The following is a 20,012-nucleotide window of genomic DNA, read 5'->3' on the forward strand; positions in this document are numbered from 1 at the left end:
ACATCCAAAAATTATTTAAAATAGCACCATCCCAGTAGAACAAAAAATAAAATAAAAGGGAAAATAACAGTAATGAAGATCAACTTCTAATGATAAAATGGTTCTGGGGAATTGCAAAAGCTGATAAACCAATTTACATATCATCTGGATCGATTAAAAATGTGTTTGATAAATTACTACAGAGCTGTATCATGAAATTTTGGGAAATGACTGTCAGTAAAAATACTAGACTTTATGGAAAAAAATGAAGCAGTGGAAGACAGGATTGGTGGTTGGGAATGAAAAAAAATATATGGGTTTGTCAACATTACTATAGACATCTTTCAAAGTGACACATTTTCACCCTTAACATTTGTCATTGCCATGATCTCACTTTCAATAATATTGGAGAACATATGGTAAATCTTGGCTAGAAAGCTGCAAAAAATACTAAAATCTCACATTTGCTTTATATAGATGATCTGAAGCTTTGCAGAAAATCAGAAATCAAAATCCAGTTACTGACAAAATCTGAATTTTTAGCACAGATATAGCAGTGGAGTTGGGCCTACATAAATCTGCTATCATAGCAGTAAACTGGGTAATATCACAAACAAGAAGGGAATTAAAATGCTGAAAAGTGAAATCAGCAGGAACCATTAGGATAAAATCTACAAGAATCAGGGCATTTTACATTCAGATAATATCAAGCATGGACAAGTTAAAAATGTGATTAGTAAAGAATATATCCAAAGAGTTAAAAAATGGCTAAAGATAAAACTGAACTATGGGAACACCATCAAAACCATCAATTATACCTGTGATGAGTTATGATACAGTGCTGGAATTATTAACTGGAGACAAGCTGAACTAGACAGGTTGGCTCAAAAAGTGGTGACAATTCACTATGCATTATGTTCCCATAGAGATATTGATAGATTATACCTATCCATCAGAAATGGAGGCAAAAGTTTACCTCAGGTCAAACAAATTACTGAAGAAAAAAAGTGTGCATTGGCCGATTATGTAAAAGACAGCCAAGAACAAGCACTGATGCAAGTTAAAAATGGAACACATTAAATATACAGGAAACAAAAAGTGAATATTAAAATAACGTAATAAAAATATGAACAGAGTGCTGGCAAGGAAAAGAATTACATGGTCAATTTCTGGAACAGATTGAGGGGAAAGCAGATAAAAATAAAACCTGGCAATGGCCTACAACTGGAACATTAAAAAAAGAAATTTAAACCCTGATTTTGGCTGTGGAAGAGCAAGCTATTCAAAGGAAGGCATTCAAGGTCACTACTGAAAAATCATCAAATGATTCAAAGTGCAGCTTATGCAAAGAAGTAGAAGAAACAGTAGATCATATGCTCAGGTAATGCAAGAAGATCACACAACTCGATTATAAATAACAATATAACATGGTGGGCTGTGTTATGGATTCACTGGAACATCTGTAAAAATTATCATGTTCCAGCAATGAAAAATTGATGTAGGAACATACGAGTTGAAAAAGTAGTTGAAAATGAGTCGTTTAAAATATTGTGAAATTTCTGGTTACAAACTGATAAGCCTTTGGACCATATCACACCAGATTTAACCTGGTCGAAAAGGAGAAAGTCTGGATAATTGATGTGACAATACTAAGGGATAATAGAATAGAAGACAAATAATTGGAGATCACAAAGTATCAAGTTCGAAAATCAAAATTGGAAGATTATGGCATGAACTGCCCATGGTGTCAGGCACAAAGGGTTAAGGTCCAGTTCAGAAGCTTTATTGTCCATATCTAGTCAACTAATTGTCAGCACTATATAACTAATATTTAGCACTAGATAAGAGTTAATGGAATTGGAGAGTGGCTGGATTTGGATTCCTTATGGGAAAGTAACAACTCCAGACTGATCACTTGCTTAACTCTGCCACCTAGGGTCTCCCTCTTCGTTCCCCATAGTTATTGGTAAACTGGGTGCCATACAAAATTGGATAGCATTTAGAAAATCTACAAATTGACAAAATTTCCATCTGTCAATTGCAAAAAGGCCACACTGCTTGGATTTGTACATATATTACACTGATATATAGTAGGCTCTTGGGAATAAATTGTGTATAAAAGCAAGCATCAGTTGAACAACTAGCAGTTATGACTTCCCATTGTTGTGAACATATTATGATAATAAGAATAAGAACGGCCAGTGAGGCACTATCTTGATGTGGTTGTGGGACTTGTGTGCTCTGGGGAAGAGAGCTCTGGCAGAAATTCAACCATACTGGACAGTTCCAGTCAAAGGAGCCAGAGTGCAGAGAAGAGCAACAAAGATGATTAGGGGACTGGAGGCTAAAACATATGAAGAACAATTGCAGGAACTGGGTATGTTTAGCTTAAGAGAAAGAAGGACTAGGGGAGACATGATAGCAGTGTTCCAATATCTCAGGGGTTGCCACAAAGAAGAGGGAGTCAAACTATTCTCCAAGGCACCTGAGGGTAGAACAAGAAGCAATGGGTGGAAACTAATCAAGGAGAGAAGCAACTTAGAACTGAGGAGAAATTTCCTGACAGTGAGAACAATTAATCAGTGGAACAGCTTGCCTCCAGAAGTTGTGAATGCCCCAACACTGGAAGTCTTTAAGAAGATGTTGGATAACCATTTGTCTGAAGTGGTGTAGGGTTTACTGCCTAAGCAGGGGGTTGGACTAGAAGACCTCCAAGGACCCTTCTAAATCTGTTATTCTATTCTATTTTATTACAAAGAATATATCTCCCATCAATAATATAGGGAGACGTATTTTACAGAAACCCATCCTGGATTAGTCATAACTCAGGTCAACAAGAACCATGCTAGGTGTTGGAGTTCCTGGACTTATGGTGATAAATGGGCTACAGAATCAGGATTGTTTGCTGAGCAACCAGGGCCAGCAGCTGCAGGAATAGTAGAAGACCCATTAATTTACCCACTGTAAATATACAAAGATTGAAAACAAATAATGACATTACAAGTGAAGTCCAATGAAGAACCAGACAACCACAGAACAGAACATTTGAAGACTATGCACCAATTCTAGAAAGAATAACACTTAGAAATATCATAACAGAAGCTAGCAGATCAATATCCACTTGAATACAAAATAAAATATCCCTAGAAGCAGAATTGGAAGAACTGAAAAGATCTAACTAGGCAAAGAAATTGTAATATCAAACATAAGTAGCAGGTCACCATAAGAAACTTACCAGGTAATGTACAGCATAGCTCTAGCTATAACTGAATGCCTTAGATGCCATAATATCAACAAATAAGAAAAAAAGACAAATATCTTCTATCAAAATGGCAAATAAGACCAACATGCACAGGTAAGAGCCTACTTAAGGACCTACCTTGTGGCAATAAGGGTGGCCAAGCGTCAGTATTGTGCCACCCTTATAGTGTCCGCAGAGAACCGCCCTGCCACCCTGTTTCGGGTGACCCGCTCCATGCTGTCGCAGGGACAGTGGGATCCCCCGTTGCAGGGCAGGGCAGAGGAGTTTGGGGATAAAATTGATCGGATCCGGAGGGAGTGGACCCACCCCAGTGTTTCAGAGGGGGCGTCCGAGGCTAGTCTTGAGATTCCACGCTGGGAGGAGTTTGACCCTGTTGTCACCGAAGATTTGGACAGGTTGCGCGGGCGACTGCGAGCCACCACATGTTTATTGGACCCGTGTCCCTCCTGGTTGGTACTGGCTTCCTGGGAGGGTACACGAGGCTGGCTACTGGGGCTGGTGAACGCTTCGTTGGGTGAGGGCCTTTTACCAACCGCCTTGAAAGAGGCGGTGGTGAGACCCCTGCTCAAGAAGCCTTCCCTGGACCCAGAGGAGCTAGCAAATTATCGTCCTGTCTCCAACCTTCCTTTTCTAGCGAAGGTTGTTGAGAGTGTGGTGGCTCAACAGTTCCCGCGTCACCTGTCGGAAGATGATTATCTAGACCCGCGCCAGTCCGGCTTCCGGCCCGGTCACAGTACCGAGACGGCCTTGGTCGTGTTGGTGGATGATCTCTGGAGGGCAAAGGATGGGGGTTGTTCCTCCATCCTTGTCCTATTAGATCTCTCGGCGGCTTTCGATACCATCGACCATGGTATCCTATTGCGCCGTCTGGAGGGGTTGGGGATCGGAGGCACCGTATTGCGGTGGTTCCGCTCCTACCTCTCTGGCCGGACGCAATGTGTGTTGGCAGGGGAGCAGAGGTCGACCCCGAGGCCCCTTACTTGTGGGGTCCCTCAGGGGTCGATCCTCTCACCTCTCCTGTTCAACACATATATGAAACCGCTGGGCGAGATCATCCGTGGTTTTGGGGTGGGATACCACCTGTACGCTGATGATACCCAGCTGTACATTTCCACCCCAAACCACCCCAACGAGGCCGTTGAAGGGATGTCCCGTTGTCTGGAAGCCGTGCGGGTCTGGATGGGTGACAACAGGCTCAGGCTCAACCCCTCCAAGACAGAGTGGCTGTGGCTCCCGGCTCCCCGATACAACCAGCACATTCCATCGCTGGCCATCGGGGATGAACAATTAGCCCCGGTGGAACGGGCACGCAACTTGGGCGTCCTCCTTGATGCCCGGCTGACTATAGAAGATCATGTGGCAGCCGTGGCGAGGGGGACGTTCCACCAGGTTCGCCTGGTGCGCCAATTGCGTCCCCTTTTGGACCGGGGGGCCCTGCGCACAGTCACTCACGCGCTGGTGACGTCTCGTCTGGGCTATTGTAATGCTCTCTACATGGGGCTCCCCTTGAGGTGCACCCGGAGACTGCAGTTGGTCCAGAATGCAGCTGCGCGGGTAATCATGGGGAGATCGAGGTTCTCCCATATAACACCTCTCCTGCGCGAGCTGCACTGGCTTCCTGTGGCCTACCGGGTGCGCTTCAAGGTGTTAGTCACCATCTTTAAAGCGCTCCATGGCATAGGGCCTAGTTATCTGCGGGATCGTGTCCTGCCTCATAAATCCCTGCGGCCCATTCGCTCACACAGAGAGGGCCTTCTCCGGGTGCCGTCCTCTAGAGACTGTCAGAGGGCGGTGCCCAGGAGTAGGTCCTTCTCTGTGGCGGGTCCCACCCTTTGGAACGACCTCCCCCCAGACATCAGGACAACAACCGATCTCCGCTCCTTCCGCAGTAAACTGAAGACCCACCTGTTTCGGCTAGCCGGCCTGGCATAATCTCGACAACTGTTCCACCCCTTGGTTAATTTTAATTGTCAATGTTAGCTTTTAAACTTTTATTCTTATTGGGGTTTTAACTTCTCTGATTATTGTATTTATTTATTTTTACCTCCTCCTTTGTAGTCCGTAGACCGTTGCTTGTGTACGTCGCCCCGAGTCCCTGTGGGGAGAGGGGGCGACTAATAAGTCTGATAAAATAAATAAATAAATAAATGCTAACATCAGATGCAACCAAGCTAGAATAGAAAGAAAGAAAGAAAAGAAGCTGAAGAACAAGAAGACCAAAGAAGAACTGATCAAGAAACAAGGAAGATTAAAGAAACAAACAAGAGCTGTAAGCCAAGATGGTCGGGAATTTTTACCAATCCATTAATGAAGAGAATGCAATGAACCAGTCAAAGAGAAAATAGTGCAACTTTGGGACCAACTCTGGGGCAATCCAACACAAATACAACAATAATGCAGCTTGCATAATAGAGATGATAAGAATTTAAAAAAAAATGCTGAACTGAAATAACTTGTAATAACATCAGAAATGGTGAAGAAACGAGCAAGGAAGCTCAAGAGTTGGTCAGCACCAGAGGAAGATGAACTGCAAAGTTTTCAGTTTAAATATCTGACTGGTCTAAAAACACTCATTCGCAAGCAATTTAACATTATGGAAGGAGGTGAACTTTAAGACTGGTTAACATCTGGCAAAACCTACCTACCTGATAATGAAAGAGCCAACAAAAGGGGAAGCACTAGGCAATTACCGGCTAATGACCTGCTTACCAACAACTTTCAAAAGGCTAATCGGTGTGGTAGTTGATGCAGTCTGACAGCATCTAATTGAATACAAGATTTTTCTACCTTAGCAGAAAGGAAACTGCCCAAATAGGAGCGGAACAAAAGATCAGCTCCTAATTGACATGATGATTTTGGAAAACTGCAAGAGAAGAAACATCAACTTGCCTGTAGCTTGGATTGATTACAGCAGTGGTTCTCAACCTTCCTAATGCCGCAGCCCTTTAATACAGTTCTTCAAGTTGTGGCGAAAATTATTTTATGTTTTCCATTTTTTTTAAAAAAATATGTGCTTTCGGATGGTCTTAGGCGACCTTTGTGAAAGGGTCGTTCGACTCCCAAAGGGGTCCCTGACCCACAGGTTGAGAACCACTGGATTACAGGAAGGCATTCAGCTCCTTGCCATGTAATTAGATAGCAAGTGCCTGGAAACATCAGAAGCTTTGTGCAAAGATCAATGGCACAATGGAAGACATAGTTGGTCAATGGTGATAGACTGGGAGATTGTTGATATCAAAAAATGAATCTTTTAAGGTGACTCATTCTCATCCTTTGTTATTGCACCGATTCTTCTGTGAACAACATTGAACAAGTCAGGCCAAAGCTATAAAGCATGAAAAGATCTGCCAGAGTATCCCACCTTCTTTACATGGACAATCCGAAACTCTATCGAAAAACACCATTTGAAATAGAAGCAATGCACAACACTGCCTCTATATACAGCCAAGATATTGCCATGGATTTGGACTAGAACAAATGTGTTACCCTCACCATCAGTGGGGGAAAAATAATGAAAGCTGAAGGAATCAAGATTAATCTTAATTGTTAAGATTACTCATTTAGTTCATGATGATTTTTTTCACTTCTGCTTCTAGTTCTGCATCACAGTTGCTGCAATCTGTCTCAGATAAGGATCCCAATGTAAACTAACAGGCAGAGCACCAGTTCTTCCATGGATGCTGCAGGGACAATAGACGCCAGAACAGTTTTGCACATAGATTATCAATTTAGCACAAATAGTCAGTCAGGCTAAACTGCCTTGAAATTCACACTACTTGATATCAGAATTACTTGGTTTTGGATTATGAAGAAACACACTTTTGAAAAATACTCAGGACCGTGAACAACACTCATTGGGGGGAAAAAGAGTGGGATCATACATTAAGCCTTTTGATGGGATTTATTATCAAAACAAACTTTATATTGATGATCCATACATGGTAAATCTTCAGATTTGCAAATGTGGCACTTTGCATAATTTTAGAAATACGTGCACATATATGGCCATGCACTGATCCAGCTGTGCATGCCCATCCCATTTCAACAAGCAATGACAGAATATCGTATAAGCTCTGCTCCTTTGGGTTATATGTATAACCTGACAAACCACTTATAAAACAGATGGGGCTCTTGTTAGAGTGACCAATTTGACTCAACCTCCCTTGCAAATATTGCATATATGTTTATGCATCTTCATATAATCTCTGTGTGTGTGTGTGTGTGTGTGTGTGTATAGATAGATAGATAGATAGATAGATAGATAGATAGATAGATAGATATAGATATAGATGTGTGTGTGTGTGTGTGTGTGTGTCTGCATGTAGGTGTGTCTTCATTTATTTATGCCAGCTTAGGGGAAAAGTATCAGAGTTTGCAGCACATCTGAACCCGCACACAATTAAGTGAACTCTGCAGGATTCATCTACACAAGAAACTTATATACAATGGCATACAACAGAAGTCAGCATACAAAATCAGGAACACGGAAGCAATATTCACAAAAGCAAGACACTACAGAGCAGAGATATACAGAGGCCTATATTGTACAGAAGCTGATGAAAGTTACAGAGGCCAAACCAACTCTTAAATACAGTCCAGAAGTCTAAACCATGCCCAGACTCCAAACGTCTCTTATGGCCCCACACATACAAATACTATATTTCAGTTTTTAAACAGTCCCCATTGGCTGACCTGTTACTATGTCTATCCAAATAGTCCCCATTGGCTGACCTGTTATCATGTCTATTCCAACAGTCCCAACTAGCTGTCCTGTTGCCAACTGTATTCAAACAGTTCTGATTGCTGACCTATTGCCATGTCTATTCCAGTCTATGAACATACTCTGACAAAAAGTATATGGGAGACAGAGTTTCATCTGCTCTTTTTTCTTGAAGGTATGAGAAACTGTCAAAAGGAAGCTTGGACTTCCCTGTCAGCATAAACAAGGAAGAAGCCTTGCAATGATTAGATTAGAACAGTTGTATCTCATACTGTCCAAGACTTCCTAGTTCTTGTGAGATTTGGCAATAAAAGCTAGGGGTGGGGAAAATCAGCTTACTATCAATTGGCAGGAGAACTACCATAACACCCATCTAGTTGTCTCAAGCTTTGGCTCTTGGCTCTTTTAAAGGTTGTGTGGAACTCCCCCCCCCCCTATGCTCTTTATCTTCCTGGAAGTAACTGCTTTTTAGCTTAAAGATAGCTCTTTTAAATACAGTTCTTTAATGTCTATATAAAGCTTCTGGGTGAAATCCCTGGGAATTGGGGATTAAATGCCGCCAGTATGCTGGTGACATTCAGCTCTTTTTCTGCCTGTCACCAGAGCCAGGTATGACAGTGGAGTTGGATCAATATTTGAATGCTGTAATGGGAACAAGGGAATCCAATAAACTTTAGCCTCACCTTAGAAGGAGAAAATCCTGTGAATTTTTAACCCCTGAGTCCAGAAACGGTATGCCTCTAATTCTAATGGGATTACCTTTCTCTCACATCCTGGACATAAATTGTTTCACTTCCTATCCTCAAAATGATGTTATAGGGCACTGCACACCAGAACAAGAAGACACAGGGACAGTTTTTCCCCAAATGCCATCACTCTGCTAAACAACTAATTCCCACAAAACTGTCAATAATTTACTAAAACTGCATTACTGTTATTCTTCTCATCCTTCCTAGTACCTATCTCTTCCCACTTATGACTATAGCCATGTTGCTTGTATCTTTACAATTTATATTGCTTTATTTGTTTCCTAGTATGATTTGATTGCTTATTAGTAACCTATGTCTATGAATTGATCAGAGGGAGCAAAATAAAATTTTTAATTAGATTAGGAATTTGTTTGTATTGTAAATACCATATTTATGTGCTAATGTGCATAATTTGCATTTTACATAATTTAATGGCCAGCAATCACTCATTCATGTTCTATTTTTCCTAAAAAGAAAATATGGGTTTAACATTTTATAGAGATCAATAATTACTTACTTTGGCAAATATATTAATTTTGCCTGTTCTAAAGATGTATCACATAAAAGTTGTTCCAATTAGCAATAATGTTTGCAGTCAGAAGGTGTTTTTTCTTGTACATTAATCCATGCCATCTTGGGCTGCTTATAAATCTAACTTTATATCTATTTACATCATTTGCTTAATTACATCATTTGTTAAGCAAATGACATACATTGCTACCAATGATGTAAATCAAATAACGATGCAAATGATACGTTATGCAATTATGTAAATTCAGATTTAACCAATATTCGTGTTTGATACCTCTTTCTTCCCAAATGATCTGTTAAATCAAGATTTCATCACATTTCATTTTCATCTTGCTCTTAGAGTTCTTTTTTGTTGCACTGTTTTATATAATTATTGCAATATGCTCTGGGTGAGTAGGTTTGGATTTACTTGTTTATTTAATTTGGGGATTCTGCTTGGAGCAAGTTTTTCAAACTCAAATGGAACTGAGTAAGTAACCTTAACTGCAGCTTGTTACTTAAGGAAATAAAGTTGCTATGTGGAAACGCATTACGTTCTAAGCTCTACTCTATCAGAAAAATGAAAATAAATAATAATAATAATAATAATAATAATAATAATAATAATAATAATAATAATAATAATAATAATAATTTCACATTTATTATATATGGATGATTTGAAACTCTATGGAAAGTCAGAAATAGAAATCCAATCACTGACAAACACAGTCCGAGTATTCAGCAACGATATTTCAATGCAGTTTGGCATGGAAAAATGCGCCACTGTATCCATAAAAAAGGGGCAAAATCACTACGTGTGAGGGAATTGAAATGCCTAATGGCCAACTAATTAAATGCAATGAAAATGAAGCCTACAAATACTTAGGCATTTTGCAGTTGGATAACATCAAACATGGAGAAGTAAAAACTATTGTCAGGAGAGAGTACACCAACAGAATTAGGAAAATTTTGAAATCTAAATTAAATGGTGGAAATACAATCAAGGCCATAAATACCTGGGCAATACCAGTTATAAGATACACAGCTGGTATAGTTAACTGGACACAAACTGATTTGGACATTTTGGACCGAAAAACCAGGAAACTAATGACAATGCACTACAGTTTACATCCACGTGGTGACACTATACCTGCCCCGAAAATCAGGTGGCAGAGGATTATTACAAGTGAAGCAAATAGTTGAAGAAGAAAAACATGCACTGGCTGATTATTTAAAAGAAAGTCAAGAACATCTATTAATCGAAGTAAAGAACAAAAATCTATTGAAGGCCCAACAGACGAAACAAGAATACAAAAAAGTTGTGATAAAATTAAGAATGGAGAGTTGGCAAAACAAAGCATTGCATGGCCAATTTCTGGAAAAAATAAAAGATAAAGTGGACAGTGAAAAAACTTGGTTATGGTTAACAGCAGGTACATTAAAGAAAGAAACAGAGTCACTAATCCTGGCTGCGCAAGAACAAGCTATCCGAACAAATGCCATTAAGGCCAAAATCGAAAAATCCTCTGATGATGCCAAATGCAGACTCTGCAAAGAAGTTGATGAAACTGTTGACCACATACTCAGCTGCTGTAAAAAAATCGCGCAGACTGACTATAAAATGCGGCACAATTCAGTGGCACAAATGATCCACTGGAATTTGTGCAAAAATTATAATATTAAAACAGCAGCAAACTGGTGGGAACATAAGCCTGAAAAAGTCGTCGAGAGTCAGATGGTCAAGATCTTGTGGGATTTTCGCATACAAACGGATAAAATACTGGCGCATAATACACCAGACATCACACTGGTTGAGAAAAATAAGGTTACAATCATAGACATCGCAATACCAGGTGATAGCAGGGTCGCCGAGAAGGAATATGAAAAAATCGCGAAATACCAGGACTTAAAAATCGAAATCCAACGATTATGGCACAAACCAGCAGTGGTAATTCCAGTGGTAATTGGCACACTGGGTGCTATTCCAAAAGCACTGGAATTACATTTAAAACAGTTAAAAATTGACAAAATCACCATCAGTCAAATGCAAAAGGCTGCACTGCTTGGATCTGCACACATATTACGAAAATACGTTACGACGTCCTAGGCCCCTGGGTGGGGCCCGACTAGTAATTAATGCCAAATCCGGCGAAACAACTGGCCGCTGTGATACACTTCTGTTGATGCAATAATAATAATAATAATAATAATAATAATAATAATAATAATAATAATAATAATAATAATAATAATAATAATAATAATAATAATAATAATAATAATAACAACAACTCACCTCATTCACTGTGACATAGTACTGTTCTTGCTGGAATTGGGGAGAGTTATCATTTCTATCCCTCACCACGATCCGAACTTCATGGTTGATAATAGTTCCTACTTTTCGATTAATGCATTGGACTTGGACTACAATAGACTGAATGGACATTGGTGCCTGCAAAAGAGAAAAACAAAACTATAAGCACATCTAAGTATTTTCCAAGTATGTATTCATATTGTAGGATGCAATTCTCTAATTCCATCATGAGGAATAAAGCTAATTTAGTTCATTGGGCTTGTTCCCAGATCAGAATACGTACAAGTAGTCCTCGACTTACAGCCACAATTGATCCCAAAAATCATATTGCTAAGCGAGACATTTATTGAGTTTTGCCCCCTTTTATGACTTTTCTTGTTGGTTGTTAAGAGAATCACTGCAGGTAACATGGGAAATTGCAATCGTCATAAAGATCAGTCAATTGCCAAGTGTCTGAATTTTGATCATATGACCATAGGGATGTTGCAATGGTCGTATGTATGAAAAATAGTCATAAATCACTTTTTTCATACCATTTTTCAATACCATAACTTCAAATTGTCATTAAAAGAACTGTTGTAAATCAAGGACTGCCTGTAGTTAGCCCATAAAAGTCAAACTTGGTATCTGGTTATGTCCCTGAACAACAGATGTTAAGTACTGCAATGCATCTGATATTATATACATATACAATATATTTTAATATAAGGTAATGGCTACAATAGTTCAGAAGCTGTAGGCTAAATCCGGATAAACGTCATGATCACATTTTCCCTTTAATTAACTGTAAAATAATTCAGTCAAATACAACCAGGTCTGTTTTTAAATATTAATTATATCAGAAGGCAAACTTTCCTTACATCCATTGATGCTAAAATTTTATAGGAATTAAAGGGATGGGGGAACTAAGCAGAGTAAGACCTGATTGTTATTTGAATAGGACATTTGAGAAAGCCCAATATTGTAGTCTAGGCTGAAAAATTGGGGGAAGGAAAACATCTCAGAAGGCTGCTGAATCCAAAATGGTGTTTATCTTACATTAGATCATATGATGGAATGAATGCCCATTCCCATGACTATGGGAATACTACGATGGTCATTATGTGTGAAAAACAGTAATAAGTCACTTTTTTTTCCAGTGCTGTTCTAACTTGAAATGCTCACTAAACAAATGGTTGTAAGTTAAAGATTACCTCTAGCATTGTTTTATTGTTTTGTGTGAATATATTATAGTACTGAACAAATCATGGCTTTAAGGTGTGTGTGTGTGTGTGTTTGTGTGTGTTAAAAAAGAAAGCAAATTTCAGTGTAAAGCAATAGAGTAGATTAGATCAGGACTACCTATTACATATATATGAAGGGTATGGTGCTAAAGGAGGGATCCTCAACCACCGGGCCCAGCCCACTATTGGTCCATGGCCTATTCGGAACTGGCCCATGTGAGAGGCAGGCTGGTGTGTGCACACAGCTCCATTTGTGCAAGCAGTGCCTCAAAGGCTTCTTTTTTTGCTTGTGTGAGTGGAGCTGCACGCACATGCATGCGCACCGGCTGTTTTGACCCAGCCTTAGCAGAATCAAGAAACAGAACCCCTTGTCCCCCCAAAAAAACCCTCTTTATTTAACTACGGTGAATTCATGGCATTCTCACAGAGAAAAGTCCAGGCAATAATCTTTCCGAGGGTTAACTGAAGTACAGACCTTATCAGTTCTTGGATAATTGCCAGGCCAGGAGCTTCCTGCCACAAAGCTGTAAATTAACCTCTCAAGCAGTCTCTGAGACATGAATCACATGAGCAAATCTTCCTAACTAAATCCGAACAGTTGTTTCCCAACACACCACTCCCCTTTTGCTTCTGTTTATTCCCCAGCCAGGGAGGGGCCGCTCAGCGTCCACATATGCCTTTCTTTCTGAGTCGGCTACTGGTACTCAGTTGTTCTCCTCTCCTTACAACTCTGCACATACGCACATTGGGAACAGACTCCATCTGTTCTTCTTCCCCACTCCTCTCTGACTCCGAAGGCAGCTGGGAAATGTTGGTCGGCCCTGGCTCTATCTCTGCTTCCAATGCAGAGCATCCATCAGAGCCTTCCCCAGACTCCAGGACTGGCCCAAGCTCCTCCCCAATCTCCTCACCGTCCAAGTCTGCCACCAGGTCCGCTGGCAGCTGGCGGGCCACAACACCAGCCTGCCAATCACATGGCCAAGTTCCCCTCTCCTCCCCACTGGGCCGCCAGGTCTCATGCTCCTGATGTTCCAAAAGTGGAGTGGTGAGAGCAGAGGTTGAGTGGGACAAGTGTGAGGCTACCTGCGCAGCACATTTGATCTGCTTTTGGTGCATTGGGCAGTCTCGATGAGTCTGAAGGGGCATGAAATTGTGTCCCTAAAGGGTTCTCTTCTCCAAGCCAAAAGCTTTTGCAAACAGACGAAATGGGGCAGATAACTTGCACTGCTTCAGACCTTCCATCCCTTTGCAAAAGCTTTTTGTTCTCTTTTGTATGAGTGGAGAGGCATATGCACGCATCAACCCACCACTCATATGGCCTGGTTCCCCCTTCACCTCCCTCCCAGCTGGACCGCCAAGCCACAAAGATTGGGGACCGCTGTGCTAAGGGCCAAATAGGTTTTTTTTTGTTAAACTTAACAAAAAGTAGGTTTCTTTATGACAGAAATGCTACCAGATAAAAAGCTGAAATTGTCAGAAGGAAAAAATATATATATCCAGGCGAAACACTCAATGAAAGTGCAGAAATGTTAAGCATTAAAGTGTTAAAATGCACAAAAATATACTGACCATGTGAAAATAAGTTTTAAAGCTAATGATGGATGGCTTTGGTAATTTTATAAATGGAGTATAATCATTAACAAACACTTTGTCAATAAACCTTTGAATATGGAGGAGCAAGAGAAGAGATACTGCCTTACAGGAAAAGCTTAAACAAACTCATCAATGATGAAGGCATCATACTGTCAAAATTCACAATGCAAAAGAGACTTAGTTTCTTCGAACAATAGGTTCTCAAGAACATTCCGGCATTTAGATGTAAAAAATCAACAGTGTGCAGATAGCCATGGGATGGATGACATTGTTACTTTGTGCAAATGCCATCCCACTGCATAGATTAATATCAGTCACTGTTGGCAAGTCACATTATTCAGAAGCGTTAAAAGGCATTATGCATCAACTGCCAGCATGGATTCACAAACGATATGGTCTATGTCAACACTTTTTTTTTCAGGAACAGTTCTTCAAAATCACTTTGTTCCAGAAATCAAAAGATTTCTAAATGAGATGCTGAAAATATCAACTGAAATACCAGGACTTTTCTAACTCTGAACTACTTCTGCTTATTATTTGGAGAAGAAAAATGTGTTTTTTTGCCCAAATATGTAGTATACTCATCCGGACCATGAATCATTTTATCAAATAAAAGGGTTCATACTTTTTTTTTTTTTTAAAAGGTGAATTTTGGTTGTGTTGGAGGACAAATCTGTTAAGAAAAGTGACGTAAGATGGCCTTAAAAACTTTAGAATCTATAAGTTAAAGCCATCGATTTTCATTTTTGCTACAGCTTGGAAACCAGTCAAAATTCCAATACTGCAGCTGGTTAGCAAAATTGCTCTACAACGTTGGCACGGGCTTGTAATTTATTTATTGACATTAGGTCACACAACTCAAACTATTACTTGAGGAAGTATACAACATTAAAACATATAATAACCCTTTGAAAGAAAAATCCATCCCCAGGTCATATACCGCAACATTCAACATATACAATATATGTATACAATGTATATGACATATACAATATATGAATGTAAAACATGAAATATAAATAGGGTTTCAAAGAGCTGAAGTCAGTTATTAGTACAGCAGGACAGAGAAAACTGGCAAAGAGCACAACAGCTTGCAGTTGCCAAAGGAAGATGGATTCCAGGTTTTGAAAGAAAGTGAGATGGTCATTCAGGCTTCTGTTGGGAGTTGCAGGCAAAGAAGGTGAGGAAGTAAAACTGACAAGTCCCCAAACAAAATGCTTACATTGAAATCACACCTGAAGTTCATACAGTCTGGCCTTATTATTTATCCTTCCAAACTTTTATATAAATATTATACAGAACTAGCACACTTCCAAGCTTTAAATCCAAGTAGTCATGATGACAATATCCAGCACCACCATAGAAGATGATTCCCATTCATTCCAATAGAGTAGAACCGTGACGGCAAACCTATGGTACACGTGCCACAGATGGCATGTGAAGCCATTTCTAAGGGCACGCGAGGCATTGCCCTGTCAGCTCTAGCGCACATGTACGTGCTGGCCAGCTGATTTTCGGCCTTGATTTTCAGTTGTTTTTCACCCTCCGGAGGCCTACGTTCCCTCTAAGGTGCGTGGCTGCGCTAGCGCGCAGGTGGCAAGAAAACACCGCGCAGCAGTTTTCAACTGCCGCGCAGTGATTTCTATTGCCACAGGCTTTGGAAGCTGGGGAGGTCCTTTGCAGGCAGCTAGAACGGGCCGCCTGCAAAAGACTTCCCCAGACTTGCTTTGAGGAGCACGGGGCGACTGAGGCTAGTTGTGAAGCCCCAAAGCCCCCACCGCCACCGGAAGAACTGCTGCCACCTCCTCCTCCTCCTCCTCTAATAGGCAGCACTGCCGGATTTGCCGCCCGGCGCTGCGGCTGAGATGAAGCCGTCAAAGCTCCAGCCGGCATCTCCGCGCGTGGCAGCGGCGCCTCCCCTCTGCTCGGAGCACCTGAGCTCAGCGCTGGGTTACCCCTGCCTGCCCCCTCCTCCTCCTCCGCCGTGCTTTTGAAGAGCCATGAGGCTGCGGGAGACAGTAGGAAGGCGGGGAGGGAGCAGGGGAAAAAAAAGCCTCATGGTTCTTCAAAAGCACGGAGGAGGAGGAGCGGGCACGGGTTACCCAGCGCTGAGCTCAGGAGCAAATCTGGTGGTGCTGTTGGAGGAGGAGGAGGTAGCAGCAGTTATTCTGGTGGCAACTCGTCGGCAACTTCAGCAGCAGCCCTGCCCACAATGAAGAAAGCAGAGATGGAGCAGATCCACGCAGATGACGTCGCTGCAACATGACTGGAGGAGGAATTCTGGGAGTTGAAGTCCACAAGTGTTAAAGCTGTCAGGTTTGAAGAGCTCTGCATTTTTTTTCTAGGGGTGGAAGGGTCTTGTAACTTGACAGCTTTAAGACTTCCATGCTTCAAATGCCAGAGTTCCTGAGCCAACAGGACTGGAGGAGAAATTCTGGGAGTTGAAGTCCACAAATCTTAAAGCTGTCAGGTTTGAAGACCCCTGGGGGTTTTTTTCCCTAAAGGGTTAGGGGTGCAAGGGTCTTGTAACTTGACAGCTTTAAGAGTTGCGTGCTTCAAATGCCAGAGTTTCTGAGCCAACATTTTGGTTGCTAAGCAGGAGCGTTGTTAAGTGATACTGATATTATATAACACTTTGAATTAAGCGGGTACCTTGAAGAAACATAACTTTGAGTTTCAAATAATACTGATTTCGTTGTTGTCTTAGGTGACATCTGTAAAAAAAAAATCGGGTGCTCAGGCATGAAAATGTGCCGCTCAAACACTATACTTTTCTGCTCACATCGAAAAAAAATTAGAGGGAACATTGCCGGAGGCTTCAGGGAAGCCTCCTGAAGCCTCTGGAGGGAGAAAAATGGCCCAATGGGCAACCTGGAAGTCCATTCCCGAACTTCCGGTTTGCATGTTGGGCTGTTTTTCGCTTTCCCCGGGCTCCTAGAAAGCCTCTGGGGCCTGGGGAGGGCAAAAAAGTGACCTAACAGGTCCACCGGATGTCAGAAAACAGGCCATTTCCAGCTTCTGGAGGGCCTCCGGGGCAGGCAGCGGAGGCCATTTTCGACCTCCCCAGACTCCAAAAAATCATCTGAAGCTTGGGGAGGGCAAAAATGGACCTACTGGGCCCACCAGAAATCAGAAAATGAGCCATTTCCAGCCTTCGGAGAGCATTGCGCAGATGTGCTTTTGGTACCCAAAGCGAAAAAGGTTCGCCATCACTGGAATAGAATATATATAGCTCAGGGTTGAAGTATGGGGTCCTGTTGTAACCTGAGCTTAGTTATTGTCTTGCAGATGCTTCATTACCCACCTAGGTAACATCATTGGTGACTTTTCTGGGTTTTTTTGGTCTGTAGTATGATTGTTTGCCTTATGTTTTCTTAAGTCTCTGTCGCATACTTTGTAGCTTTAAATGCTGCAAAAATTCTAACTGATTAGCATTGTCAAGGTTATAGTTGAGACCTGCCATCTCCTACAAAACCTTTCCGAAGAGTATTTTAGTGTTTAACTTGACCAATTTGATTTACAGTTGAGTTTTCCTTTCTCCAGCTTGTCTTACGGAGGTACTCTTAATGGTGGTTGTCAACATTTTTGGGGATTTGGGGGGTCATGATTTGTTCTAGTTGCTCCTTGTATTATCTATGGTCTGCTGGTATTCATTCAGTCTGACATGAGCATTCATGTGCATTAACCATATTGTGTTTTTTTTAACTGTGTTGTTGAGCTATTTTCTAGGCAGCTGTGCAATTCATTGGAGGTATCTGATACTGGTGGGAAAAGCATGTTATCATAGGCATTTGTGCAGAAAGAATAGTTAGTGCTTGGTGGACATTTGCCTATATTCAACATCCTTATGCTTTAATAGATGCCCCTTATCCCACATATGGAAGGCTTCCAGTATTTGGAATCCTGTGGTTGTTGCCTTTCTGTGTTTCTCTATATTTCTGAACAAACTCTTTTTACAGCCAAAGATTTAGTGGCATTCCTCATTAAAAATGTCCCTGCATGGAAGATTGCCTAGTTGCACAGGTGCCTCTTGCATTTCAGGAGTGGAAATCAATTTAAAATAGAATAGAGCTGGAAGGGACGTTGGATGTCATCTAGTCCAGCCCCCTGTATAGCAGGAGAACTTATACTATTTCAGATAAGTAGCTGTCTAGTTTCTTCTTTAAAAAACCTCCAGTGATGAACTGCTTTCTGGAGGCAAGCTATTCCACTGGTTAATTGTCCTCACTGTTATGAAGTTTCTCCTTAATTCCAAGTTGCATCTCTCTTTAATTAGTTTCCAGCCATTGTTTCTTTCCTGCCCTCTGGTGCTTTGTAGAATAATTTGTGGCAGCCCCTCAAATACTGGAATACTGCTATCATGTTATCTCTAATTCTTTTTAATCCTGCAGCTGTTCTGCATATGTTTTAGTCTTCAAGCCTTTGATCATCTTACTTGCTCTTCTCTGAATTTTTTCCCAAGGTCTCAATGTCTTCTTTGTAGATGTTGGCTGCAGTGTTCCAGGTGTGGTCTTACAAGGGTTTTATAAAGTGGTTCTAGTATTTCACATGATCTTGATTCTATGCCTCTGTTCATACAACCCAGGGTTTTTTAAATCTATAGTTAGGCAGGAAATTCCAAGCCATTTTCCTTTCTGTTTCTACCATGGCTGATAGAAGAGTTAAGAATTTCCCAACTAGATAGACCAGGAAGTGTTACAAGGCTCATTGCCAATGATGGCAATCTAAGGACTTCTTTTTAACTGAGAATTTTTGGGTTTTGTAATCTTCTAGCAAAGTTTTAAATTATCTCCTCTCCTGGTTTATAACAAAGAAGCATCACAACTTAGTAAAATTAGGCCATTGCCTCTTATCTGTCTGAGTAACGAAAATAATGTATAAGCTTTTGGCTTTGGGAGGAGATCCATTTCCTAGATCATGTTAACTGGGATTCAACAGTCAGTCAGGATTATAAATCTGTGCAGTCAAGGAATTTTTGTAATTTTATTTTCAGCTTTTTGGAAACAGAAAAAAATAGCAAATACAGTTATAGTTTAACAATGAATGAATAAAGATGAAGCGTTTTTATCAACACTGACAATTGTATATGGAGATTCTCAGTCATCCAGATCATGGTTGTCATGACACTGACAACTGTGGCATCACAAATTCAAGCCAAGATTTCAAAGTAAAGGTTTTTCTTCCATTATTTAATTTTTATGGTGAAAAATTATAATTTATATTATAAACTATAATAATTGCAATGTAATTCCAGGAGAACTTTTAATTACTCTGATTATATTTCTACTGACAGAAACAGTATAAGAAAAAGCACAAAGGACCCAATAGATGAAAATGAAGATGAATCAAATCCAGATATTTTGTTTTTTTTTAACTCTGTAGTGCCTGCTGTGAAACATATGGAAATACTATCAGGAAAGTAGAAAAACAAACATGCTAATTGCTCAGCAACAACTGATATTAACTTTTAAGGTAAAGTTTCTTACATGTATCCCTTCTCTGTAGATTCATCAAGTTCCTTCATTCGTACCACTTTCCATCACACTATTACGAATGTATTATAGAATGCATTGCTTTGCATGAAAAGAAATATCATTTAAACAGCCTTGACTTACCACAATTCAATTTTTTATTCAATGCCAGAATGAAACATTTTCTC

The 20,012-nt window shown here is 40.6% G+C and overlaps 1 protein-coding gene across 6 annotated transcripts in view; it reads right to left on the reverse strand.

Annotated features, from left to right (window-relative positions):
• Nucleotides 1-20,012, reverse strand: part of PCDH15 (protocadherin related 15) — a gene marked incomplete at its 3' end in the record, with an annotated part of 825,229 nt that overhangs the window by 338,101 nt on the left and 467,116 nt on the right. For all 6 annotated transcript variants that reach the window (XM_081954012.1, XM_081954014.1, XM_081954013.1 and 3 more), the window contains one exon: nucleotides 11,520-11,675. In XM_081954012.1, the coding sequence (XP_081810138.1) occupies nucleotides 11,520-11,675 (156 nt within the window). The remainder of the gene's footprint in view (nucleotides 1-11,519; nucleotides 11,676-20,012) is intronic.

This window comes from Natrix helvetica, assembly GCF_964273705.1.
Source record: "Natrix helvetica genome assembly, chromosome: 5".
Taxonomy (NCBI): Eukaryota; Metazoa; Chordata; class Lepidosauria; order Squamata; family Natricidae; genus Natrix; species Natrix helvetica.